Source organism: Quercus lobata, chromosome 6 (genome assembly GCF_001633185.2).
Source record: "Quercus lobata isolate SW786 chromosome 6, ValleyOak3.0 Primary Assembly, whole genome shotgun sequence".
NCBI lineage: Eukaryota > Viridiplantae > Streptophyta > Magnoliopsida > Fagales > Fagaceae > Quercus > Quercus lobata.
The window spans coordinates 33,750,555-33,778,114 of record NC_044909.1 but is presented as its reverse complement, the minus strand read 5'-3'; the positions used below and the strand labels follow the sequence as shown (position 1 = coordinate 33,778,114).

Here is a 27,560-nt window from a genome sequence, read left to right as displayed (position 1 = left end):
ATCTCAAATTATTGATCTTCAAAATACAATATTTTGTAGTACTCCTTTTACGATAGAATTTAAATTGGTAAGAAAAATAATAAAAACCTTTACATTTTTAATTAATAGACATCCTCTTAAATGATGTTCATTTAAAAATTTGTACAAATAGTAAATTGACCTACAAATACTAGTCCAACCAATATTTAAATTTCACTTACCAAAAATTTTAAAAGACAACAAAAATAACCAAAAAAGGGAGGGAAAAGAAAAAAAAAGAGTTAAACAACAGAGCAAAGATAAGGTCACACAAGGTTCAATGATTCAACCCATCCCACATCATATGAGGTTAAAAGGTGAGTTGGCTCCACCATATGCCATTTCATAAAAAAAATAAGTATTTGTTCGAAGGGTTTTGGGGAAGAGGAACCCCACAATACCAAACAGAGAGATTTTGGTTTGCGCTTGTGAGAGAGAAAGAGTATCTGTATCTCTCTCTGTGCAGCATTTTTAGCGTCTGTGGGTCTCTCTCTGTGAACACTTAACGTAAACTCTCTCAAAATGGCCACTCCTCCTCTCTTCTCTTCCTCATCGATATACTATTCATCTCTGCTAAAATACGCTCCCTGTGCTCATTCCCTTAACCTCCACCCCCAACTAGTTTCTTTAGCCATTTAAACAAACTAACTAATTTGATATTTGATCTTTGATATTTCTTCCATAACTACCAACCATGGCCGTTACTGCTCTTTTTTTCTGTGTAGTGGTTCTCTGCGCACCCTTCTTATCGTGCGCCGGGACAGTAACGGAAATTGAAGCCTTAACATCTTTCAAACTCAATCTCCACGATCCACTTGGAGCGTTGAACGGCTGGGATTCGTCGACGCCATTAGCTCCCTGTGATTGGCGTGGAGTCGCGTGCTCTAGCAACCGAGTCACCGAGCTCCGCCTGCCTCGCCTCCAACTCGGTGGCCGACTCAGTGACCGTCTCGCTGACCTAACCATGTTGCGGAAGCTGAGTCTTCGCTCAAACGCTTTCAACGGAACCATTCCTCGCTCTCTCTCCAAATGCACGCTCCTACGCTCCGTGTTCTTGCAGTACAACTCCCTCACCGGAATTCTCCCGCCGGAGATCGGGAACCTCACCGGTTTGAAAATCCTCAACCTCGCGCAGAACCATCTCTCCGGCGACATCTCCGGCGAACTTCCTAGCGGCCTCAGCTACCTTGATCTTTCATCGAACGCCTTCTCCGGCGTGATTCCGAGGAGTGTCGCGAACTTGACTCAGCTTCAGCTCATCAATCTCTCGTACAACCAGTTCTCCGGTGAGATTCCGGCGAGCTTTGGAGAGCTTCAACAGCTTCAGTACCTATGGCTTGACTACAATCTATTACAAGGAACTCTTCCTTCGGCGATCGCGAATTGCTCGTCGCTCATACACTTAAGCGTCGAAGGCAATTCGCTCGGAGGAGTAGTTCCGGCGGCGCTCGGAGCTCTGCCGAAACTTCAGGTTCTCTCTCTCTCTCAAAACAATCTCTCCGGTTCGGTTCCCGCTTCGATGTTTTGCAATGTCTCGCTCTATACGTCGTCGCTTCGTTATGTTCAGTTAGGGTTTAATGCGTTCACGGACATTGTTAAGCCAGAGACAGTGACGTGTTTCAGTGTTCTTCAGGTTTTAGATCTTCAGCACAATCAAATCCATGCCGCGTTTCCTTCGTGGTTAACGAGTATCTACACGTTAACAAAGGTGGATCTTTCGAATAATTTCTTCACTGGTGTAGTTCCTGCTGAGATTGGAGACGTCACGAAGTTGGAGAGCCTCAACATTGCGAATAACTCGTTTAGCGGTGCAATTCCAATAGAAATCAAGAAATGTAGCTTGTTACAGTTTCTAGATTTTGAAGGAAACCGCTTTACAGGTAACATTCCTGAATTTTTCGGAGAATTGAGAGGTTTGAAGGTGTTATCTCTCGGAGGAAATGCATTTACCGGTTCAGTTCCAGAGAGTTTTGGCAACCTTTCGGTGCTTGAGACTTTGAATCTGAGAGCTAACAGATTAAATGGAATTGTGCCTGTAGAGCTAATGGGATTGAGCAATTTGAGTACACTGGACCTCAGTGGGAACAATTTTTCTGGTGTGATTCCTACAAGTGTTGGGACTTTGAGTCGGCTAATGGTTCTAAATCTGAGCGGTAATGGTTTTTGGGGGAAGATTCCAACGAGTTTGGGCAATCTTTTCAGGCTCAGGAGTCTTGATTTGAGCAAACAGAGTCTCTCTGGTGAATTGCCATTTGAGCTTTCAGGTTTGCCGAATCTGCAGGTTATTGCTGTGCAGGAAAATTTGTTGTCTGGGGATGTTCCCGAAGGGTTTAGTAGTTTGATGAGTTTGCGATATTTGAATCTCAGTAGCAATGCGTTTTCTGGTCACATTCCGGCAAATTATGGTTTTCTTCAGTCATTGGTGGTTCTGTCATTGTCTGATAATCATGTTTCGGGCTCAATTCCACCGGAGCTGGGAAATTGTTCTGACATAGAAGTTATTGAGCTCCGGTCTAATTCTTTGACGGGTCACATTCCAGCTCATCTCTCTGGTCTCTCGCGTTTGAGAGTGCTTGATTTGGGTATGAACAATTTAACAGGTGAAATCCCAGCAGGAATTTCTGAATGCTCCTCGTTAACTGCTTTGTTGCTAGACTTCAATCATCTTTCAGGTGGCATACCCGTCTCATTGTCCAAGCTATCAAATTTGACGATGCTGGACCTTTCTTCTAACAACTTAAGTGGAACAATTCCAGCTAATCTTACAATGCTTTCTGGCTTGATGAACTTAAATGTTTCGAATAATAATCTCCAAGGTGAGATCCCCCTAATGCTGGGTTCTCGATTCAATAATCCATCTGCATTTGCGGGTAATCAAGGCTTATGTGGGAAGCCATTGGATCGAAATTGTGTGGCTATAATGGATAGGGGTAGGAAGAAGAGGCTGATTTTGTTAATTGTCGTAGCTGCTGGTGGAGCTCTCTTACTGTCGTTGTGTTGTTGCTTCTACATTTTCAGTCTCTTGAGGTGGCGCAAGAAACTCAAAGAAAAAGCATCTGGGGAAAAGAAGAGGAGTCCCGGAAGGGCAAGCTCGGGAGCAAGTGGAGGTCGTGGAAGCACCGATAATGGAGGGCCAAAGCTTGTTATGTTCAACAACAAAATCACACTTGCAGAGACAATTGAAGCAACTAGACAATTTGATGAAGAAAACGTGCTGAGCAGAACACGGTATGGGTTGGTTTTCAAGGCCAGCTACAGCGATGGAATGGTGCTCTCAATCCGCAGACTCCCAGATGGATCACTAGATGAAAACATGTTCAGAAAAGAAGCTGAATCATTAGGGAAAGTAAGGCACCGAAACTTGACAGTCCTTCGCGGATACTATGCTGGTTCACCCGACTTGAGGCTCCTAGTGTATGACTACATGCCAAATGGAAATCTTGCGAGTTTGCTTCAAGAAGCATCTCACCAAGATGGCCATGTCCTCAATTGGCCAATGCGCCATCTCATTGCACTAGGAATTGCCCGTGGATTGGCCTTTCTACACACCTCCTCAATGGTACATGGCGATGTCAAGCCTCAAAACGTTCTATTTGATGCAGATTTCGAAGCCCATTTATCCGATTTTGGGCTAGACCGCCTCACAATTGCAACTCCAGCTGAAGCCTCAACTTCCACTTCAGTTGGGACTTTAGGCTATGTATCACCAGAAGCAGTTCTAACAGGGGAAGCCACAAAAGAATCAGATGTCTACAGCTTCGGCATAGTTTTACTCGAACTATTAACTGGAAAGCGACCAGTAATGTTCACACAAGACGAAGACATTGTGAAGTGGGTGAAAAAGCAATTGCAAAGAGGTCAAATTACAGAGCTATTGGAGCCTGGTTTGCTTGAGCTTGACCCTGAATCATCAGAATGGGAAGAGTTTTTACTAGGAGTGAAAGTTGGATTACTATGCACAGCACCTGACCCGCTTGACCGACCCACCATGTCAGACATTGTGTTCATGCTAGAGGGCTGTCGGGTCGGACCCGATATTCCTTCTTCCGCGGATCCAACCTCTCAACCTTCACCGGCATAACCCGAAACCAACGTTAACCATTTTGTTTCTTCTTTTCTTTTTCTTTTTGGTTTTTATTAATTTCTCATTGTAACAGTTAGCTGAATATTTTAGAGGTTTTTGAGGGAACAACAACCAAAAAAAAAAAAAAAAGGTTTGCCTTTTTTTTAATCAGTAATGTTTTTCATGCTTTTGCCATTATTTGCATATTTTTAACTTGATGCTGGCCTAGGGAGTAGGTAGGGTCCACAAGGGTTGTGAGTGTGGTGAAAAATTCAACACACTCAATCTCACCCATCACAGTCAACGATTTTGAACAAAGCCGCAGTTAGGGTTGGATGAAAAGAAAATGGACAATGATGGGGCCACAAGTCCAGTCCCGCCAAAAGGAAAAGTACTAATTATTTGATCTGATCTGTGTTGGTCACGTGGCTTTAAGACTGAATCCCGGTTGTTGTGGCGAGTAAAAATGTAGCCGTTAATGGTGTGGGGTCCGAGATGTACACTCTGGCGCTGGCTTATAAACTCGAAGAACTGTCTTTTCCCAAGGGTGGGACTGGGGGCATTAGTTTGGTAACTTTGGTTGAGTACAGCTTCACCGAGTTTTCTATATTATTAGGGTGACACATGGGTTACTCTGTTGGCCCTCTGTTTTTTTTAATTTATTACGAGGCAGTGGAGGAAAAGACACAAGGACCCAAGTTGAGGTCCCACTAGCCCCTGGATTAAGCAGGAAATGGGACTCAGAAAGATGAGAGAGAAAGATCAAAAAATAGTCACCACTCACCAATGTACTTTTTGTGGGTCATGACGAATGACCCTATTGGAATCAAATTTTTATCTGATTTGAAATCTAGTCTGTTGTGTTGTACCATGTGGAACTGGAAGTGGAAGTACCAATTATCTTTTTTGGCTTTGCCCTCGATTTAAGTTTAATAAAAAGCCCTGTTTCCACGCCTTTTTCTTTTCTTTTTTTTGCTTTTTACCGGCATTGGAATATATGGAGCAAATAGCAATAACCGAAAGATTCTCCAATTGTCCTTCAATGGCATCGATGACAAATTGATAATTAAGAATTGAGGGAAAAAAGGGAACACATAAATAAAATATTCAAAGTGACATTAAGAACAAGACAAATTGAAATTATGTCCAAATCCGATGCAGTGACCGTTAAGTATCCTTCTTTGATTTGTTTAATCCATCGTATTAATTTCTAGATATAATACGGTACGCCAAATGATTTAATAATTTTGTTTGTCGCCTCGAAGGTGCAAATTCAAGCACGAAGCTCCGAGCCTCTCAAGTAAAATTAATTTCTAGTTCAAGCTAAAATGCTATGCTCTCATTACTACTCTCTACAATGGCAAAATCAGAATATTTTCATTCCAAAAGGTAAGAGTTGAACGTCTTTTTCACTAGTTAATTAAGAAGAAAATGATCCAAAAAAAATTAAAAAAGAAGAAGAAGAAGAAGAGTAGATGAAGGGTAAGACTTGACCATCCAAAAGAGTAACGAAACGATGTATTGAAAATGTTCTTTGATAGAGAAAGGCAAAAACTATACTATCTCACCATCCACCACACATTCTTACCTACCGAAACAATGTGAGTTCAATAGTTCTTACCAAGGCCATGAGATAGAACTCAGGGCACCCCATAATCATAAAAGAGTAGTTCCGTGTTTTTAAATTAGAGGGGTACTCCGTACTTGGCAAAAAATTACAGTATAATTAGAATCAAATTTGAATTCTTTATTAAACTTTCACTTTGATATATTATACATACAATTTGTTCATTCTTGATTGTCCTATTTTAGACCCAAAAAAAAAAAAAAAAGAGATAGAAAGAAATACAAAATTTATGTTAGTTGAATATTATCAATGTTCGTTTTTGAACTTTTTGTCAACTCTTTCAAAAAATTTGTAAAAATATTATTTGCAAGAGTAAGCAAATTGTTTTTTTTTTTTTTTTTTTTTTTACTACTTGATTTTAGGGGAAAAAGAAAAAGAAAGTTTATTATTTAATAACTGTTGAGGGTTGTTTTTACACTTCTTATACCTTAGACACATGTCTTGATGTTATTAAATAATACTTAGTCTATACTTTTTTAAGAAGAAAGTTGGGTCTGGCGCTCCTGTGGAATGGGCTCCAAGGTCCCATTCTGCCACTGTTAGTTTATGCACAAACATTAAATCCAAAGCCCAGAGAACAGCGCTGCAAACAGGGCTTATTCTCTATTTCTACCGCAGAATGAACATTTCTCTAGTTTCCACCGCGAAACTGACTTTGCTTAACTTTCTGCTATGTAGTAAAGTTTTCTGCGTTTTTCTACAACATGGGTGACTATTCTCATTTTCTTTGGTAGAATTATTTCTCTACTTTCTGCACATAAACTCTAAAACCCAAAAAAAAAAAAAAAAAAAAAAAAAAAAAAAAAAAAAGCAAGCCATCAAGTAAATGTTAGTTTACATAGGTTAGCATATTCTCAAATATTTACACACACACACTAATACATATTCACATACAAATATATAAAATATATTTTGCAAGATATGAACTATAATGTGTGTGTGTATATATACACATATGGCAGAATTAGTTAAAGATAAACACACTAATACCAGTGTCAGCAAAGAATACAAAAGGTTTCTGCTAGCATAATAATGAATTAAAAAGAAAGGTATTCTTAGCAGGATAATGACTAAGAGAGCTCAACTCCAACTCACACAACCTTGTTACCCAATTAGGCTACAAAGTTGAGTGGTTTGGAATGTGAGTCAGAGTAGTCATCCTTTGGAGATTGCAAAGAGCATGATTTGGTGTTTTCTGAGGGAGGGAAAGGATTCCTAGTGATGCATGCTAATTCTACCGTGTATTTCTACTTTCTCTCCTCTCAAATACCATGTTCTTTCTCTTTTCTCTCTCTTCTTTCACTTTCAACTCCCTATTTAGATTTCCTTCATATGTTTTTCCTTGATTTCTATGTTGTTCTTCCTACCGTTCTTGTTGTAGTTGTTCCCATATTCATAGGTACGGTTCCTTTTATACCCAAGATCAAACTTAGGTGGTTTTCCTTCTTTACCCTTATTTTCAACAACCATTTTGTCTGCTGCAGGCATTCAACCAACACCCACAACGTACTGGCCACTATCTTTTGGCCGTGTGCAAATGGGTTCAAGTCCACTAACCTCTGGCCTCTAGTAGTGGATTTAGTCCCACTACTTGCTTGGTGACAACTTCTTTCCTCTTTTTGGGTAAAGGCCAACTGGCCACAATAACCTTGCCTCTCTCTTTCTCTTTCTCATTAATTCCCTTTGTCTTCATTCTCTAATATTACGAGTGGCAATTCGTGTTCGCGTATCGGGTTCATGTCGTGTCGACTCATGAGTATCCGACTATATGGATCAACACTAACTCGACATGTTTATTAAATGGGTCAAGATTCCTCAACCCTAACACAACCCATTTATTAAACGGGTCAATCGTGTCGACCTATTTATCATATTTTATCAAAATGAAAAAAAAAATAGAATTAACCAAATTGAAATATGAAAAACCAAAAAAAAAAAAGAAAAGTTTTAATATAAATTTAGAACTAACAAGTAACTGCATCACAAATAATCATTCAAAATTAAAGCATATCTCAATATCACAAATAATCAATCATAATATGTCAAAGAAAATAAATCACAACAACTAATAAGTTTATATACCTAGGGTTTGAAGGGTATATTGGTAAAATGTTATTTAATTAAACGAGTAAGACAGGTTAAACGGGTTCCACGGATTTGACACTAATCCAACCTGTTTATTAAATAAGTCAGTCATGTCAACCCGAATATGACACTAACTCATTAAGTTTCAACCCATAACCTACTAATTTCATGTCGTGTCGTGTCGTGTTCCCAGGTCGTGTCCAATTTTGCCACCACTATCTAACATGCACCAAATGGTTCCCACCTACCTTCTTCCCATTTTTGGTAAAGATGCTTTCCTATTTTTGGTAATGATGATTTCCTAATATAGCATATTTCCAAAATTGGTCTTGACGGGATACCAAATCTAGGTCATTTCCCCCCTCCACCAAACCACACCCTTTACACCTTATCGGTCGTGGGTCTTGCTCCCTTGCATGGCTGGAATGCAGAAGGGCAAAACCTAGACCATGCCTTACTTACCTACCTTGCTACTTTTGTCTTTTCTCTGATTTTTTTTCTTCTCTAATATTAATGAACTAAAAATAAAAAACCAATCACATATACTCAATAAAAATCACCACACGTTCTTATTAAAAATTAGGGGAAAAAAATGATCATAAGTAGTATTAAATTTAAGTAAGAATTTTAATATGTGACTAATTATGTTTACTTTAAAAATAATAATTTGACTAATTATTTATATTTTTATGATAAAAATTGTGTTTAATTTTAAATGTATCTATATGTATGCATGTGTTACATGAAATTTTTTTTAATAATTTGACTAATTATTTATATTTTTATAATAAAAATTGTGTTTAATTTTAAATGTATCAATACATTTGCATGGGTTGCATGCTAATTTAACATAAAATTAGAGTATATGAAATCTAATTAGAATGACTCTTTTTTCCTTTTTTTTTTTTCAAATAATTATGAAAACTAAACTATTATGAAAATATATTTAAAGTGAACAACTAATTTTTTAGAACATAGTAAAATATTTCATTGAAATTTATTATTGAGTTTTTTTATAAATTTTGATAGAAAATTTGGACCAGTTCCAACTTGATTGGAAGTGATTTTATAAAAAAGAAAAAGTTGAAGGACACTTGGCATAAATTTTAATTATCTAAAATATAATTAAAATGACACTTAGACATAAATTATGAGTAAACATAACATAGAAATTTATTGATTTTTTTTTTTTTTTTTTTTGAGAAAGAGAAATTTATTGGATCGGTTGTATAGATATAGATAGGTCTATTCAATTAATCAATTCCCTATTGGCCAGACCGTAAGGAACCATCCCCAAGATAAGAGTGGGCCTCGTTTGTCCAAAAGAAAAAGAAAAAAGAGTGGGCCTCGAGCAGAATAAGTTCAATTTCCAAGCGAAACAGCTTGCCCGTCATAATCAGATGCAACTTCGGCTACTCGCTCATCCACAAAATCACTCATTATTTTAAGCCCAGATCTAAGCCCAAATACTATACCTCCATTGATAGCCAAGCCTCAAAGGATTCGGCCTTAGCAACATTTGCCAAGAACTCCCCTTTTCCATTCTATGATACTAATGAAAAGAGAGAATTGTTCCATAATGCTTTACTCTTAAAACTCTTTGATTCAAAACCCTTTCCAAGTCTGCTCATATTCAGCCAATTTTGCTAGGCAAGCTTAAACCCTCCTATATTTCAATAATCCAATCAATGTCGTCAAGGAGCCCTCCTACAGGGCTCGAGCAAATTTAGGCCTATACTTTTGTGAAACTGGTATCTCAACTCAATCTCTGTTGCCAAGAGCCTTATAATATAATGACGTAGTTTGCTTTCCTTTATCAAGAGAACTAGGATTCATATCTCCTCTCTCTCCCATTATTCTGATAAAATGGCATATGTATTCCTTTATTAAGACTTAAGAGACCCCTGCTAATTTGATCTAGGCTATGCTATTTTATAATTGAATTCTTCGAGACTTAATTCACAAATAGCCCATTATGCCAGGATGAAAGGTTGAAATCTCACAAACACACGTCAGTCTAACCTACTTTGTTCAGCAATCCATTTTAGTCCATGGTTTTGAAATCCAAACCATTCAAAGAATGGTAAATGGAGATAGTGACGAAGCCAAATTTTCAGTTTAGGAGGGGCAAAATTAAAAATCAATAAAAAAAAAAAGCCTAAAGAAAATCAATCAATATTAATAATAAATAAATAAACAACTATAATTGTTATAATATTTTGTTGTGTCCCTATCATTACTTATTATTATTATATTATATTGTGATAATATTAATATGGGGCCCATTGATTGAGTTGTTGTGGCTAGTTTGAAAGGAGAAAAAAAAAAAAAAAAAAGATTGGGGAGAATATAAAAGAGTAGCGGGAATGGTGTGGTGTGGTGAAATCATGTGTGACAGTGGCTTTCAAGAAGTGAGAGCTGGTGCCTTTTTCTTAGGTGATAGGCTTATTGATTAAGTAATATAGGTTTTTGACTTCTTTCTTATGTCAGTGGTACAGATTGGCTATTGTGGGAATGCTTCTTTGTTTTTTCTTTTCTCATGTCAAAAGGGGCAAGACCTTAGAAGAGTTAAAGTTGTTGTCCCCCCCCACCTTTGGCTCCGCCCCTGAATTGAGAGATTGAAGATTTTTAAGGTTAGATTTTTAAGTGCTTGTGGGGTGTGTGAGGCAAGGGCTAAGATTCAAGTCTCCAAGAGAGAACTTCACACACATATACACTTAACTTATGCTAGAGTAGAATTTCTATCTTATATAAAAAAATTATCAAAATGTACATAGATACAATCAATCTTACCGATAAAAACATCACATCTTATCACATACAAAATCTTACATGTCATTTTTTTTATGTGAGTTCAATAACCCTTAATAAGGTCATGAGATACAAGTTAGGGCACCCTCATAAATTTTTATTTTTATTTTTTTAAAGTAGTTTTGAATGGGGTTGAAGTGCTTTTAGATTAAAGGGGTAATTGGCACAAAATTACAGTATAATTAGAACTAAATTTGAATTCTTTATTAAGCTTTCACTTTAATATATTATACAAGAAATTTGTTCGTACTTGATTACCTTATATAAGACAAAAAAAAAAAAAAAAAAAAAAAAAAAAAAAAAAAAAAAAAGAAAGAAAAATATGCTAGTTGACTATTACCGATGTAATATTAATTGCAAGAATAAGCAAATTGTTCATTTTTTTACTGCTTAATTTTAGGGAGGAAAAAAGAAGATAGTTTATTATTTCATAACTAATTTTTCAAATGAATTTTGAAAATTGAGATATACAAAACGAATCACCAATTTTTAAGAACTTTTTAAAAAAGAATTATACGTGAATTAATAAATAACTTTTGATAAGAAATTTTAATTAGTTTAAAATGGATTAGAAACAGTTTTAAATGGATTAGAAAGTCTTAAAGGTAATTGTGGGGCCCAGCCCAAAATAATGGGCTAGTCTAAACTATAGGCCCTTCCAAGAAGCATCCTTTCCGAGGAGAAGCCACAGATAAAACATTATCCAAGCCCAATTGCGGTAAAAGGAACCTGTCCGAGGAGTAACTCCTCCTCGGACATTACGAAGTCCGGACGAAGAGCTCGCCCCAACCATTGCAGTTCATCCTCCCAGCATATAAAAAGAATAAAACCCAAAATATCTCATGGAAAGCTGCCACCACTACATTAAATGTGCCACAACCACCCTCTTGGCCGCATTAATGAGGAAAAGACCCCTGAACAGTACTACCTTGGCCACTGCAACTCACAAGGGAGTGATAGGGGAGTCTGATGGGACAGGTGCTCAAGTGGAGGCTTAGATGATCAACAAGTGTAAGGTTCAGATAAGAATGAGAGAGCTATATAATGTAGTGGAGTCCCTCAAAGAGGGGATGGAAAAATGTATTCGGAACTGAATAAATAGAACCTCCTGTTAAATATCCATCCCTGTGTTTTTGTTCCTGTAACAGTATTGTCCATGCATCAGACCGAATAAGCTCACTGAGGCTAAGTTTTTTGACCCATCCTCTACAAATATTTATTGTGGGTTGCGCCTTGAGCCAAGGCCAGATCAATAGGGTTTGGGCCAGGAAAATCGTGCAACTACAATTGGCGCCGTCTGTGGGAAGAATTAGGGCATCAGCTAGCACAACGGTCGAGCATGGCAGAACTAGGTCCACACCAGGAGAATCCTCACCAGGCTAACTCCCAACAGACACAACCCGCCGAGTCCCAGAGCCAAAATAACCCCGCCAACCCAGGCGGCAGGAGAAATCGTGAGGGAAGTGTGCATACTATCCGGACGAGCCAGAGTCACACTCAGATAGGTAGTCACGTGTCCCAGAGGCGAAATAGTCATCAGGCCATGCAGCGAGAGATAGATGACCTGAAAAGGAAGCTACGACGTGTGCAGCGAAAACGATCTCCCTCTGACTCAGGCGAGTCTTCTAATGCTGAGGATGCGAGTTACCGACGGAGGTCAAGGACCCCCCCAAGTGAAACCTTTTCCTACGAAAGGGAACCACGCCCTGTACGGAAGTATGAGAGCCCATCCAGCAAGGGTTCGGGGAACGATGCTATGAAGAAGGCGCAGGACCAGGTTTCGAGGTCACCCTTCACGTATAGAATCTAAAGGGCTAAGCTGCCTAGACGTTTCAACCAACCGGTGTTTGCCATCTATAACGGCCGAGCAGACCCGGTAGAGCATGTGAGTCAGTTTAACCAAAAAATGACAATCGACTCACAAAATGAAGCCCTAATGTGCAAAATCTTCCCATCCAGCTTGGGATCAATGGCGATGAGATGGTTCAATAGCCTGAAGACAAATTCCATAGGCTCCTACAAGCAGCTCACTCAGGCTTTCTGCTCCCGCTTTATCACAAACACCAGAGTCCCTCGACCCCTCAGTTCGCTATTGTCCTTATCCATGCAAGAAGGAGAAACCCTAAAAGCCTACTCGGATAGATATTGGGAGGTGTGTAACGACTTAGATGACAACCATGATGATGTTGCTATCAGTACGTTCAAAAGCGGTCTCCCCACCGAGCATGGCTTAAGGAAATCCCTCACTGGTAAACTAGTTGCCGACGTTCATCAGTTGATGGATAGGATCGATAAGTACAAAAGGGTAGAGGAAGATCAGCTGCAAGGAAGGGGAAAGGAGAAGGTCATCCCCCCCAAAGTAAGTGATTTTAGGTCGGAACGGTATAACCCTAGTCAGCCGAGGAGAGATTTTTCGCGACAGGCTGGACAGAGCAACCCGCAAATAGTGAATGCCGTATTCAGGGAGCCAGTACAACAGGTGCTGGAGAAAGTAAGGAACAAGCCCTATTTCAGGTGGCCGGGAAAGATGGCTGGAGACCCTTCCAAACGTAACCAGAACCTGTACTGCCACTATCATCAGGACCATGGGCATACCACTGAAGATTGCAGGAATCTATGGAATCACCTAGATCAGTTGGTCCGAGAAGGGAAATTGCGTCACCTTCCGCACCCCTCGAGCGGCCATCCCGGTCAAGCAGTACAAGAGTCTCGAAAGGATGTGTCCTTAAGACCCCCCACCGGAACGATACATGTCATCCTCGCCGCGCCAGGGAGAATTGGGCCACCCATCCCCAGGATACTGGCTGTCGATCGACTTCCCTCCGGGGACAGGCAAAGGGAACCCAAAAGGTAAAAAAAGCGAAGTTCTTTGATACTGGGATTCTCGGACGAGGATAAGAGAGGAACTATTCAGCCTCACGACGATGCCTTGGTGGTTACGTTAAGAATTGGAGGTTTCGATGTTAAAAGGGTGTTAGTAGACTCGGGAAGTGCGGTAGAGATAATGTACCCTGATCTATACAAGGGGCTGAACCTGAAGCCGGAAGATTTGACAGCCTATGACGCCCCCCTTCTCAGCTTTGAAGGGAGGATTGTTACGCCAAAGGGGTAGATCCGATTACCCATACAGACTGGGTCGGAGGTGGTGGAGGTAAATTTTATCGTGGTCGACGCTTACTCACCCTACACCGCGATAGTTGCCAGGCCATGGATCCACGCCCTAGAAGCCGTATCCTCCACACTTCACCAAAAAGTAAAATACCCATCCAGAGGACAAGTAGAAGAGATCCGAGGAGATCAGGCCGTGGCCAGGCAGTGTATGGTGGCCGCCATCTTACATCGGCCCCTGAGAGCTTATAGCAACCAGCCACCTCGGCAAAGCAAGGCGATGGGATAGCCGAGGAGATAAGGTGTGAAAGTTTAGATAAGATCGCTGTCAGCAACGACCCGGAGAAGTTTTTTCAGGTCGACTCTGAGTTGCCTTCTCAAGAAAAAGAGGAACTGGTCAGATTTCTCAGAGGGAATGTCGATGTGTTTGCATGGGACGCCTACGACGCCCCGGGAGTTGATCCTAGCCTTATTTGTCACCACCTGAACGTCAACCCCTCTTCCACTCCAAAGAAGCAGCCACCCCGACGCCCTTCAAAGGAACATGCTAGTGCCGTAAGAGACGAAGTGGCAAAACTGAAAAGAGCAGGGGCTATTAAAGAGGTCTTTTACCCCAAATGGTTGGCAAACACGGTGGTGGTAAAGAAGAAGACAGGGAAGTGGAGGGTCTGCGTGGACTTCACGGACCTGAACAAGGCATGCCCAAAGGACCCATTCCCCCTGCCCCGAATCGACAGAGTAGTGGATGCAACCGTGGGTCACCCTCGAATGAGTTTCCTGGACGCCTTCCAGGGCTATCATCAGATACCCCTTGCGCTAGAAGACCAAGAGAAGACGGCTTTCATGACGCCCATCGGAAACTATCACTATAAGGTGATGCCGTTTGGGCTGAAGAACGCAGGCTCAACCTACCAATGGATGATGACCCGGATGTTCGAGCCACAGCTGGGCAAGATCATTGAGGTTTACATAGACGATATGGTTGTGAAGAGTAAAAGGGTGTCCGAGCACGTGAAAGACCTTGAAAAAATCTTCGCCATCTTAAGGGAACACCGATTGCGGCTGAATGCTTCCAAATGTTCATTCGGGGTCGGGTCGGGGAAATTTTTAAGGTACATGGTAACCCACAGGGGAATAGAAGTAAGCTCCGATAAATCAAAGCAATTAACAGCCTACAGGCTCCTCGGAACCCGAAGAAAGTGCAGAAGCTCACTAGTATGATTGCAGCATTAAACCGGTTCATATCGCGATCAGCGGATCGATGTCGACCTTTTTACCTCCTGATAAACAAGTGGAAAGGGTTTGAATGGTCGGAGGATTGTATTCGGGCTTTCCAGCAGTTTAAGGAATACCTGTCACGACCACCCATCATGTCCAGTCTTGAGGTAGACGAGGTGCTGTTTGCGTACATCGCTGTAGCTCCCCATGCTGTAAGCCTGGTACTGATACGGGATGATAATAGGGTGCAGTGACCGGTTTACTATGTGAGCAAATCATTACATGAGGCCGAGGTGCGATACCTACCTCTAGAAAAGGCAATTCTGGCGATAGTACATGCCACCCGGAAGCTCCCTCATTACTTTCAGGCGCATACGGTCATCGTCTTAACTCAGCTTCCCCTTCGAGCAGTGCTTCGAAGCGCTGACTACACAAGAAGGATCGCCATGTGGAGTGCGCTTTTGGGGGCCTTTGATATTAAATATATGCCCAGATCCTCCATCAAAGGTCAGGTCCTCGCAGACTTGGTAGCGGAGTTTGCTAAACCCTCTATAGAAACAATAACCGAGAAGAAAGACATGGATGGAAAATCGGTTGGTGCAATTTCAGCAGGGGGGACCTCGTATTGGAAGGTCTACGTGGATGGCGCGGCCAACCAGAGAGGATCTGGAGTTAGGATAGTTTTAATATCACCGGACGATGCTGCCATTGAAAAATCACTGAGGCTCGAGTTCTCGGCTACGAACAATGAAGCCGAATATGAAGCCTTACTTCAAGGGATGACAATGGTTTAAAGATTGGGCGGAAAAGTAATAGAAGCATTCTCGGACTCCAGGTTGGTTGTCGGACAAGTGATGGGTGAGCTGGAAGTCAGAGATGCTAGGATGCAAGAGTATCTGGGACAAGTCAAACGCCTACGGACTAGTTTTGAGTCCTTCAATCTGACGCACATTTCCAGGAGTGCAAACACCCATGCAGACTCGCTGGCCACTCTCACCACGTCCTCGGCGCATAATCTGCCACGAATGATCCTTGTTGAAGATCTAGTCCAGGCAAGTCCCATCAGAAGAAATCCGGCCCAAGTCCATCAGATCAGAAAGAGTCCCAGTTGGATGGACCCCATAAAGAACTTCCTCCAAAACGACATCTTACCGGAAGAAAAATCAGAGGCCGAGAAGATACGTAGGAATGCTCCTCGGTTCTGGCTATCAGAGGACCACAAACTATATCGGCGCTCCTACTCTGAACCGTACCTACTCTGCGTACATCCAGAAGAATCTGAATCTCTACTTGAAGAGTTGCACGAGGGAATTTGTGGAAGTCACACCGGAGGAAGGTCGCTGGCGCACAGGGCACTCACCCAAGGATACTGGTAGCCGAACATGCAAAGAGAGGCCCAAGAATACGCTAAGAAGTGCGATCAGTGCCAAAGATTTGCCCCGAATATCCACCAACCCGGAGGGGTTCTCAATCCCCTCTCTAGCCCATGGCCGTTCGCACAATGGGGTCTTGATATTGTCGGACCTTTCCCCAAAGCTGCGGGAAACAAGCGATACATAATAGTCGGAACCGATTACTTCACTAAATGGGTGGAGGCTGAACCTTTGGCCAACATTAGGGACGTGGATGCCCAGAAATTCATCTGGAAGAACATTATCACTCGTTTCGGAACTCCACGTACACTCATTTCCGACAATGGTCTTCAATTCGACAGTAAAAGTTTTAGGGAGTATTGCTGCGAGTTTGGGATCATTAACCGATATTCCACCCCCGCCTACCCCCAAGGAAATGGGCAAGTCGAGGCCGTGAACAAGGTCATAATGAACGGACTGAAGAAAAGACTGGATGAGGCAAAGGGGAGATGGGTAGAAGAACTCCCGCACGTCTTATGAACCTATCGGACGACGCCGCGACGGTCAACCGGTGAGACACCCTTTTCGTTGACTTATGGGGCTGAGGCTGTGCTCCCAATCAAGAACAACTTTCCCACACTGAGGTCTAACTCGTTTACCCCAGACAGTAACGATAAGTTATTAGGAAGAAGTCTAGACCTAGCCGAGGAAAAAAGGGAAAAAGCAACGATTCATATGGCCTATTATCACCAGAAGCTGAGACAAGGGTATGATGCCAATGTTAAACTGCGACCTCTAGGTCCACGTGATCTCGTGATGAGGAAGATTCTCGGCAGCGCAAAAAACCCCTCTTGGGGCAAATTGGGGCCCAACTGGGAAGGACCATACCGTGTCACATCCGTGGCCGGGATAGGCGCCTACTATCTAGAAGATTTGGATGAAAAAACTGTACCTCGACCATGGAATGTAAACAACCTCAGAAGATATTATTATTAATGAAAATAGCTTAGCCCATGTTTTGTTTCATGATTATCCTCCGCCTACTATTCTATTTACAACTATTCATAGTTTTAAACAGAACCTAAGTCCTGCATGGCTTTTAAACAGAACCTAAGTCCTGCATGGCTCCTCGGACCACAGACTTAGGGGAAATTATTACTTCATGACAACTATTCATAGTTTTAAACAGAACCTTAAGTCCTGCATGGCTCCTCGGACCACAGACTTTAGGGGAAATTATTACTTATGACAACTATTCATAGTTTTAAACAGAACCTAAGTCCTGCATGGCTCCTCAGACCACAGACTTAGAGGAAATTATTACTTATGACAACTATTCATAGTTTTAAACAGAATCTAAGTCCTGCATGGCTCCTCGGACCACAGACTTAGGGGAAATTATTACTCATGACAACTATTCATAATTTTAAACAGAACCTAAGTCCTGCATGGATTCTCGGACCACAGACTTAGGGGAAATTATTACTTATGGCAACTATTTATAGTTTTAAACAGAACCTAAGTTCTGCATGGATCCTCGGACCACAGACTTAGGAGAAATTATTACTTATGGCAACTATTCATAGTTTTAAACAGAACCTAAGTCCTGCATGGCTCCTCGGACCACAGACTTAGGGGAAATTATTACTTATGATAACTATTCATAGTTTTAAACAGAATCTAAGTCCTACATGACTCCTCGGACCACAGACTTAGGGGAAATTATTACTTATGACAACTATTCATAGTTTTAAACAGAACCTAAGTCCAGCGTGGTTTCTCGGACCACAGACTTAGGGAAAATTATTACTTATGACAATTTGGGAAAACTATTACCTAAGGGAAATCATTTTAAGGCGTGCGCGCAGTCTAGCACCATTGCAATCCTCATTCAAATTTGCTACATGACATCTTCTTCACCTTAACCGTTTATATCATTACAAGCGTTAAATAAAGGGATGGTACCAACATAAATCCATAAACACAAAGGAAACATTCTATATTAATATTCCGAGATCAAATACAAAAAGAGAGGTCCTTACAAAAGAACACCAAAAACAGGACAACTCTCATTCAAAAAAAAAAAGGGGAAGTACAAAAACTGAAAGCCTAAGTGCTAAGCCTTAGCAGGGGGATCCTTCTTCTGCTCTGGCTGAGGAGGAGGAACCTCGGAGATAGAGTCAATAGCGGGATCTTTCGCTTTGTCAGGCACGGGGACGGCATCAGGCACCTCCAAATCCTGCTCAGAAGCTGCTTGGACGCCGTCAGGATTCTCTCGGATCTCCTGAGGGTAGAAAACGTTCTCAGGCAGTCTTAGCGCCGAATCCGCAGGAACTCCTGCAGCATCAAGGCCATGAGCCCATGAGATGCTGCAGTAGTCCCTACACACCTCGGGGATCTCCTCTGATAGCCTGGCCTCCGTTTCTTGGACCCCAAACTGGCGAGAAGCATTCTTTTCAGCCTCTGTGGCCTCTCGGATCAGCTGAGCCTCCTCTTTAACTCGACGCAACTCATCCTCGACTCTTTGCAAAGCAGTCTTGAGATCCAGCACTGCCTGCTTCTCGGTGGCAAGGTTGATCTGGGTCGAGTACAGCTCTTTGCGCTGGTCCTCCGCCTGGGTCTCAGCACTTTTCAAACCGGCCTCTGCACTCTTGCGCCGTTTCTCCAACTCCTTAAACTTCTCCGTAAGCTCAAGGTGATCGTGCTTGAGGGACCCCAAGGTTTTCTCCATCTCCGTCCGAGACTGGGTCTCAGCCTCAGCTCGACTGCGATTATCACGACAAAATTCCTCAGCCACAAATACCTGCTGAGTAATCTGCGAACGAAACAAGATTGGTTTAAAATTTAACAGGGTTAAATAAATCAATAAAATAGTAAAAGGATTACTTACCATCGCGAGATCCCTTTTGAGGGATAGGAAAATCTCGGGCTGAGAGAACCGCCTATAGGCCTCCATATCCCGAGGAAGGAGTAGGGGTTGCTCCAAGGCATCAGCCACGTACCCTGTTCGGCCCCGATTATACTCTCGGATCGACGAATTGTAGGAGATGGCAACCCCATCTAGCTCCAACTTGGGGCTCCATGTACGCGGGGTAGTGCGCACCTCAGCAAGGTTCTCCTTATCCCGGCTTTCAGCGGAGTTGCCCGTTCTGCTCCTTGGCGCCCGGGTGGTTTTTTGCTGCTTGGTCGGCTGGACAACCACCTCACCCTCCTCAGGAGTGTCAACCGGTCTTTTCTTCTTCAAGTCCGGATTGACCTTAAGGCCTAGGTTCGAGGGAATCTGAGAGACCACAGGAGGAAGGGTCTGCGCTTGTGACTGGGTTGGTCCTTTTGATGATCGGTCTTTTGATGATTGGCCTTTCCCTCGGGAGGCCATCAACTCCCGTAAAGTTTTTCCCTTCCAGGCCATGGGTTCTATCTCTTCGTCCGAGGAGTCGTCCGAGCAGGTTATGATAAGTGGTCACCAATTGCGGAGTGTTGGTCCTGCTCTCCTTCAGGATCAGAAAGCTCAACCACGGGGTCTTGCTGAACCTCCTCCTCAAAGTAAAACTCATCTATCTCTTCCTCAAGGGAAAGACGAGATGATTCGGTTTCCCCTTCAACCGGAACAGCAACACCAGGCTCATCTGGCGGAGGTAGTTGCTCTGCTAGATAGGGATCTCGAACGCCGGGTAGCACGACTGGTGGTAGATTACGTTGAGCTAGGAACCCGGTCTTAGACACGTCAATCCTAGCCAACCTCGGACTGCCAACCCTTATGGCGTGACCGATAGCTTGGAAAGAACGGCTCAGAAGTTGATAGCCCAGAACCAGATGGGCCGCACGCAACTGTCCGTCCTCAGTAACGTAAATCTCCGACCTCAGAAGGTAGTTCAGCGCCGGCACGTTCACGAGGTTTAGCCGAGGAGCAACATGAACTTTATCTGCAAACGTCCAAGAAAAATGGGATTAGTTCAGGAAATTTTCCAATTGTAAAGAAAGCAAGAAAAATAACCCCCCAATACTAAACCCTTTCTCGAAAAGGATTGGCCCTAAAGACGCCGCACCTGGGGTTCCTTCCCGAGTTGGACAATGGATACCATCAAACCACTCCCCCGAAGTAATAAGGAAATCGTTCTTCACGGTCTTATTGGATACTGGGAGACAAGAAATCAACCTAACGACCTCGGATCGGGATTTAAGATAATACCCTCCGTTCTCGATGTGGTGACACTCGTACAGATAAACCACATCGTGCCAGGTAAGGCCTAGATTCATCCGCTCGTCTAGGACATCTATGCAGCCTAGTATCTTGAACATGTTCGGGGCACATTGATGCGGCGTCAACCTATGGTTGAACAGATATTCCCTAGTAATCCTACGCATGGGAAGTGTCATCCCTCCCTCTATGAAAGCAATCATAGGGATAACAACTTCTCCCTCGCCTCTATCTGTCAATACTCCTTAAAGAGGACAGTATTGCAGCCCCACCCCCGGGGGAATGTGGTATTTTGCCCTAAAGGCCTCCATAGCGGCCGGAGTTTTTACTAATTTTTCGAATCTACCCATCTGAGCTGAACTGGAGGAATGAAAATAAAGACCGAGAAGAAAAGTAAAGTCCGAGGAGGGAATCGAAACGGCGAAATGAACGAAATTTACTGATACCTTCACAAAACGCTCAATGGGATGCCTGGAAATCTCTCTTGGAGGAGACGCTTCACGAAAAATGGCTATGGTGGCTTAGCGGACGCAAGTATTCGTAGATCTCTGGAGTTCGATGGAGTTCTCTGGAATCCTCTGGGGTTTATGAGATGCAGATAAAAAGAAAAACTGAACCCCTCTGACGCCTTATATAGCCGGGAGGAGAGAGAAAAGATCGCTCCTGCCTAAAAATTCGAGAAAAAACGATGGTCGTTCGATCCACACCACACCGTTAGATGAGGGGGACATAAAGCCTCCAGAAACAAATGGCCGCGCCTCGTAAATTGTAGCGCGTTCAAAGTAACTGTCCACACGCGCGCCCCAAGCCCTCCTTACTTCTATCCTCTCACTAACATCAAAACCCTGCTTTTCTCCTCGGAAGGAGATAAAAACCGGAGTTTTGAGGGGCTATTGTGGGGCCCAGCCCAAAATAATGGGCTAGTCTAAACTACAGGCCCTTCCGAGAAGCATCCTTTCCGAGGAGAAGCCACAGATAAAACATTATCCAAGTCCAATTGCGGTAAAAGGAACATGTCCGAGGAGTAACTCCTCCTCGGACATTACGAAGTCCGGACGAAGAGCTCGTCCCAACCATTGCAGTTCATCCTCCCAGCATACAAAAAGAATAAAACCCAAAATATCTCATGGAAAGCTACCACCACCACATTAAATGTGCCACAACCACCCTCTTGGCCGCATTAATGAGGAAAAGACTCCTGAACAGTACTACTTTGGCCACTGCAACTCACAAGGGAGTCTGATGGGACAAGTGCTCAAGTGGAGGCTTAGATGATCAACAAGTGTAAGGTTCAGATGAGAATGAGAGAGCTATATAATATAGTGGAGTCCCTCAAAGAGGATACAGAAAAATGTATTCGGAAATGAATAAATAGAACCTCCTGTTAAATATCCATCCGTGTTTTTGTTCCTGCAACAGTATTGTCCATGCATCAGACCGAATAAGCTCACTGAGGCTAAGTTCTTTGACCCATCCTCTACAAATGTTTATTGTGGGTTGCGCCTTGGGCCAAGGCCGGATCAATAGGGTTTGGGCCAGGAAAATCGTGCAACTATAGTAATTTTAATAGAAATTTAAAATGTGTGCTATAAGTGGTTTTAAATTGAAGGGAAGGGATATTGGCTGATATTAGAGAATGTGAAATCTAATTACAATGATATTTGCTAAAAAAATTTAGGGTATGTTAAATTGGCATGTTAAATCTAATTAGATCACGCTTGCCAAAAAATTAAGAGGGCAGCTAAAATCTAATTTAACAAATTTAATGAGCTTCCACTTTATCATATAGACAAAAAATTGCTCATTATTGATTGATCTATTTTAGAGGAAAAAAGAAAACATAAATTTTTATTATTGTGATGCGATCAATAGAATTAACGTATACCCTTTTTTCCAATAATTATGATAAATAAACTATTATAAAAATATAGTAGATCGTCTATAATATATAGAGAAAAAAAAAGGAAAAAAGAAAAAGAAAAAGAAAGATAGATCGATTCAATGAATCAACTCCCTAGGAACCGGCTCCCCCAATAAGAGTGGGCCTCAATTGTCGAAAGAAAAAAGAGTGGCCCTCCAGCTGCATAAGTTCAATTTCCAAGCGAAACACCTTGCCTATCATAGTCAGTTGCGCAAATTCAACTTCGGCTACTCGCTCATCCACGAAATCTTTCATTATTTTAAGCCCAGCTCAAGCCCAAACACTATATATCTCCCTTGACAGCCTAGTCTCAACGGATTCAGCTCTAACAACATTTGGGATGGCACAGTCAAGAACTCCCCCTTCTCATTCTATGATACCGATTAAAAGTTAGAACAGCCCATTGTTCCATAATGATTTACGGTTAAAAAACTCTTTGATTCAAGACCCTTTCCAAACTGCTCAATATCAGCCAGTTTTACCGCACAAAGCTTAAACCCTCCTATATTTCAATAATCCAACCAATGTCGTCAAGGAGCTCTCATATTACAGGGATTGAGCAAATCTGGGCGTATACAGGTATCCCAACTTAGACCCCTGCAGCCAAGGGCAATCTCTGCCTTTCTTTATTAGGATACCTCAGGTTAAAATATTCTCTCCCATTATTTTAAGTTTGTAACTATTGAATTATACTTGAAAATAAAAATAAAAAGAGACCTGCTAATTTGATCTAGGCTATGATATTTTATAATTGAATTCTTTGAAACTCAGCCCACAAACAGCCTATTCTGCCGGGATGAAAAACATCACATCTTATCAAATACCAAAATATTACATGTATCACTATTTTAATCTGAAGGGGCCTGGCTCCCAATTTCTAGCACCATGTAACCTAATCATAAACTTTTGCATCTAGCAATGTCAAACTCAGCCTAGATTCCGAGTGGAGCAAAAAATAAACATAATATATGCAGCAATCTGAGTGAACACTGAACAACATATAAGTTTTACCTGATAAATCAATGCAACCATGACAAAGGTCTTCTAAAATTACCTGATGAAAAAGGGCCCAAATGCAGGATACTCCAAATGACCAAATGATAAATAAAGAAACTAAATCATAATCTTCAAACTTACGGAGACACAACATATACTCTCATATTTTTTGTTACCAGTCCAAAGCTAGAATTCAGGCTCCATCAAGTACACCCCAACAAGCAACAAATGGCTACAGTACAGGAATCTTAATCTCTCTCTCACAGAGTTAAAGAATAGACCATACTAGAAACATTTCTTCAAGTACACACACACAGACATACAGAAAGTCTAGAAACACAACTTTAAGTACAATAATGACGATCAGAAATGTAAAATGAATGTTTGACAGGGATCTGCCTCAAAGACAGTTTCTAGACTAGTTTAAGCCAACATCTACAATACAGCAACAGGTAAAGCAACAGCCCAGCAAGCTTTATTTTGAAACTCACCTCCAAATTAGCAGAGAACCTCTATAAAATGTAATGGAAAGTCCACATACAGAATGAATAACTCTACACAAGATTGCCCACTTAGTATGCGTCACAAACCTTGAGCAACACCTACAACACCAACATCAGCAGCTTGCAGAAAACCTTTCTCTAATCTGCTCTGGATTGGCCAGCTCGAGAAGAAAGGATGATACCAACAATGAGACCATACAAGGCCAAGGCCTCAGCAAAGATGAGAATAAGAATCATTCCGACAAAAAGCTTTGGCTGTTGAGCATTAGCTCTGCAGATAAACAATCAAATTTCAGCAAGGCCCACACTTTTTTTTTTGATAGGTAATAAAACTTTTATTGAATAAAATGAACATCGTGTTCATGATGATGAACACTCTGGACATGAAAAAATACAAAAAGCTCAAGAGCTTAAGCTAACAGATTGTAGGAAAGTAGAAATTGAAATACATCGTTTAAAACCCCAAATATGAGCCTACTGAAATAAAGTACAAAAAAGATGTTTTAAAAAATCTAAGGATCTCTCATTATCTTCAAAGATACTGTTGTTACGTTCCTGCCAAACATAACCAATGTGCTCTAGATCAAATAGCACCCCATCCCCTTGTAAGAACAAGATGAAGGCTGAGCTCATGGGCTCAAAACCCACCGAGTGCAGGTGTAATCACCAAAAAAAGAAAGAAAAAAAGGTAAGTAAACCTAGTAGTGTCATTTGAATGAATGGTCAATGTCAAAAAGCAGTTCACTTGTATCCTAGGCTTTTAAAAAGAGCATTCATTCAGGCAGCTTTGTAGTAGCATCCTCTCGTCTACAAAAGATTGCAAGTTGCCAACCAACCCTATACTTGCATCTATTGCACAGAACAAAATAATATGCATCTCCAACCAGTGTTTGCTAAACATTCTGTCTCTCCTTAAGCACTACAATGTATTTTACGCAATATTGTCATTAAGGAAAATGATTGCAGAGATTAACAAAAACCTTCCTTAAGCCCTTACATTCAAATTGATTGCAACAGAATTTGATTGCATGAAGGAACCAAAATTCACAACAAAAACCATTATTGGTGTCCCTGAGTCAAATGTTTGACAAATTCAAAAAGAAAAAGGCCTCTTAATTCATGCTACCAATGAGTTTTTACAAGGTCAGATTCAAGAAGTTGTCATTGTTCCTTATGAAAATAGAACTTGGTGATATGAGCAAGACCACTAAACAACTCTAAGCATAACATACATCAACTACCAACACAGTCTAACAAGAAAACATAGAATGCACTCTTGCATTCTCCAAGGGCAGAAGAAAAGAACCATCTGTAAGATTAAGACTTATAATAACACGACATACACAATGCATAACACATTAAAAACAAACAATCTATCCTTTTTGTTTCAACTTTCAATACTATGCATAAATTTCAAGGATGTGTTTAGGGGTTTCACAAAAGCTTGACTTGCTAATTGGATCAGGAATGATTCAAGATCAAAACAAAATACAAACAAACATTTAAAAGCCATGTACAACAACAACCAACAAGCCTTAGTCCCAAATTTTTGGAGTCAGCCATGAATCCTCAACAATTAGCCAAGGCCGGTCACATGTCTTTTTTCCACCAGCCATTCTATTATATCCAAAGCTATACTCTTTGTTACTTCCTCAATTAACATATCCATTTTTTACTACTTCTACTAATACTACTTTTGGTCTTCCTCTACCCTTTTTCATTCTCTTAGCTTAAATCAACTCACTCTTTCTCACTTGTACATTAATTGCTTGCGGGCTATTAAACCTACAAAATGCTTAAATTTTGAAGTTTCAAAGTTATTTCCAGTTATATGTTCTCTTTAATTTGTTCACCATTTCAAATTGTTCTAAAAGTATTCCAAATCGGGTAATATTATTTATATATATATATATATATATAGAGAGAGAGAGAGAGAGAGATGAATAAAGGGGGAGAGTACCAACTGTAAGGCTAAAACTTATAATAACATGACAATGCATAATACATGAGAAATACAACATCCCACCCCTTTTGTTCCAATACTATGCATATACTTTAAGAATGTGTTCAGGGGTAACTGGATCAAGGATAGTTGGAGATCAAAAAATCCATGGCCTGTAAGCACTAAACAGAGAATTTCAATCAATGCACAATAGCTTTCACATATACTGGTTCCAGAGGACACTACCTGTGTGCTTTGGTTCCTTGTATTGGTTTCCCTTACTTTCAATGAAGTTTTGTTACATATCTAAAAAATAAAAAATAAAATCTAAAAGACAAGGCATCTTATACAACAACAATAACAAAGCCTTAGTCCTAAATTGTTGGGGGTCAGCTATGGATTCTCAATAGATATTAATCAGAGTCGGCCACGCGTCTTCTTTTCCACCATTCTATTCTATTTGAAGTCAGACTTCGTGCTACTTCCATTACTGACATGTCCTTTTTCACTACTTCTCCTAACATTATTATTTTTTTTTTTTTGTCTTCCTCTACCAATTTTCATTCCCCCAACTTGAATCAACTTACCATCCTCTTAAATCCATAAAATGGAAACCGCAACAAACAGTTCCAATCAACTACAATGAACCCATTCTAGAAACACAATTTCTTAACACACAAGCTAATTGTACAAGTACAAGATTCACAAAAATCACACTCATACGTGACCTCATCCTATTGCAATTACATACACGTTTCTTTCTTAATACTCATTTCGCACAAAAACAAACTATTAACTGATATATGATACATACAAAGAACGATGAATAAAGGGAGAGAGAGAGAGAGAGTACCTAACACCGGCATCGCCAACGATACCGATAGCCATACCAGCGGAGAGGCCAGCGAGGCCACAAGATAGACCCGAGGAGAGATGGGCATAACCGTCAAAAAGGTAATACGATTTGGCTTTAGGGTTAATCCCGGTACTAATAATAACCGCAATGATCAAACCGTAAATACCTAAGACTCCAGCCATAACAACCGGCACGATCGATTTCATCACCAGTTCTGGTCGCATCACACCCATCGATGCCACCCCAACTCCACTCTTAGCTGTCCCATAAGCAGCTCCCATACCTTAACCAAACCAAAAAAATCGTATCATTAAAAACACTACTAGTTAAAAAATAAAGATTTAAGGATAATAAAGTGTGCTTTTACATGAGAAAACTAGGGCAGCCGCAGCTCCGAGGAAGCCGAAGAATGGAGCGGTTTCGTCGCCGCTGAATACTGAAGAAGAAGACATTTTTTTTTCTTCTGAATTCTAGGATTTGTTTTTGATTTGGGAAAGTTTGGGAAATTGATCGCAAATTGTTCGCTTTTAGAAAGAGAGAGAGTTTGGGAAATTGTGTGTTTTGTTTTGTTCTTGTTATTGGTTGTCGAACTCGAATTGGGTGGAAGGAAAGGAAGCTTCGGTGTGGCTTTCCTTATTATGGGCTGTACAGTTTTAACAGTTTTATCAACAACTGGTGGCTGTGCTGAAAATTTCAGCCCAAAATTTAAATCGATGAAACAAACAGGGCTTGAGAGTCTAAATTTAGACTGATGACATGACGCTGTAAAATTTTGAATCTGGGTCGAGCTTTGACAAGCCTCGGCCCATAGGAATTGACAAGCCTACTTTAATGGAGAAGGCCTCGTATACTCCCATAACTA

The 27,560-nt window shown here is 41.2% G+C and overlaps 2 protein-coding genes across 3 annotated transcripts; one reads left to right on the top strand and one right to left on the bottom strand.

Moving 5' to 3' along the window:
- The first annotated feature begins 359 nt into the window (after window positions 1–359).
- On the top strand, window positions 360–4,194 carry LOC115994934 (probable LRR receptor-like serine/threonine-protein kinase At4g36180). 2 transcript variants are annotated; one of them, XM_031119278.1, is made up of 2 exons: window positions 360–1,489; window positions 1,652–4,194. In XM_031119278.1, exons 1-2 carry the CDS (start codon window positions 713–715, stop codon window positions 4,097–4,099), a joined length of 3,225 nt encoding a protein of 1,074 aa, XP_030975138.1. In that variant the 5' UTR covers window positions 360–712; the 3' UTR covers window positions 4,100–4,194. The 2 variants fall into 2 exon arrangements, with proteins under 2 accessions (XP_030975138.1, XP_030975137.1); XM_031119277.1 differs by having other exon boundaries at window positions 360–4,194.
- Window positions 4,195–23,506: 19,312 nt separating this feature from the next.
- Window positions 23,507–27,327, bottom strand: LOC115995434 (V-type proton ATPase 16 kDa proteolipid subunit-like). The gene is made up of 3 exons (XM_031120004.1): window positions 27,066–27,327; window positions 26,696–26,981; window positions 23,507–24,171 (listed from the first exon to the last, which is right to left on the bottom strand). The coding sequence occupies exons 1-3, from the start codon at window positions 27,148–27,150 to the stop codon at window positions 24,039–24,041; spliced, it is 504 nt and encodes a 167-aa protein (XP_030975864.1). The 5' UTR covers window positions 27,151–27,327; the 3' UTR covers window positions 23,507–24,038.
- Between the last annotated feature and the right edge of the window lie 233 nt (window positions 27,328–27,560).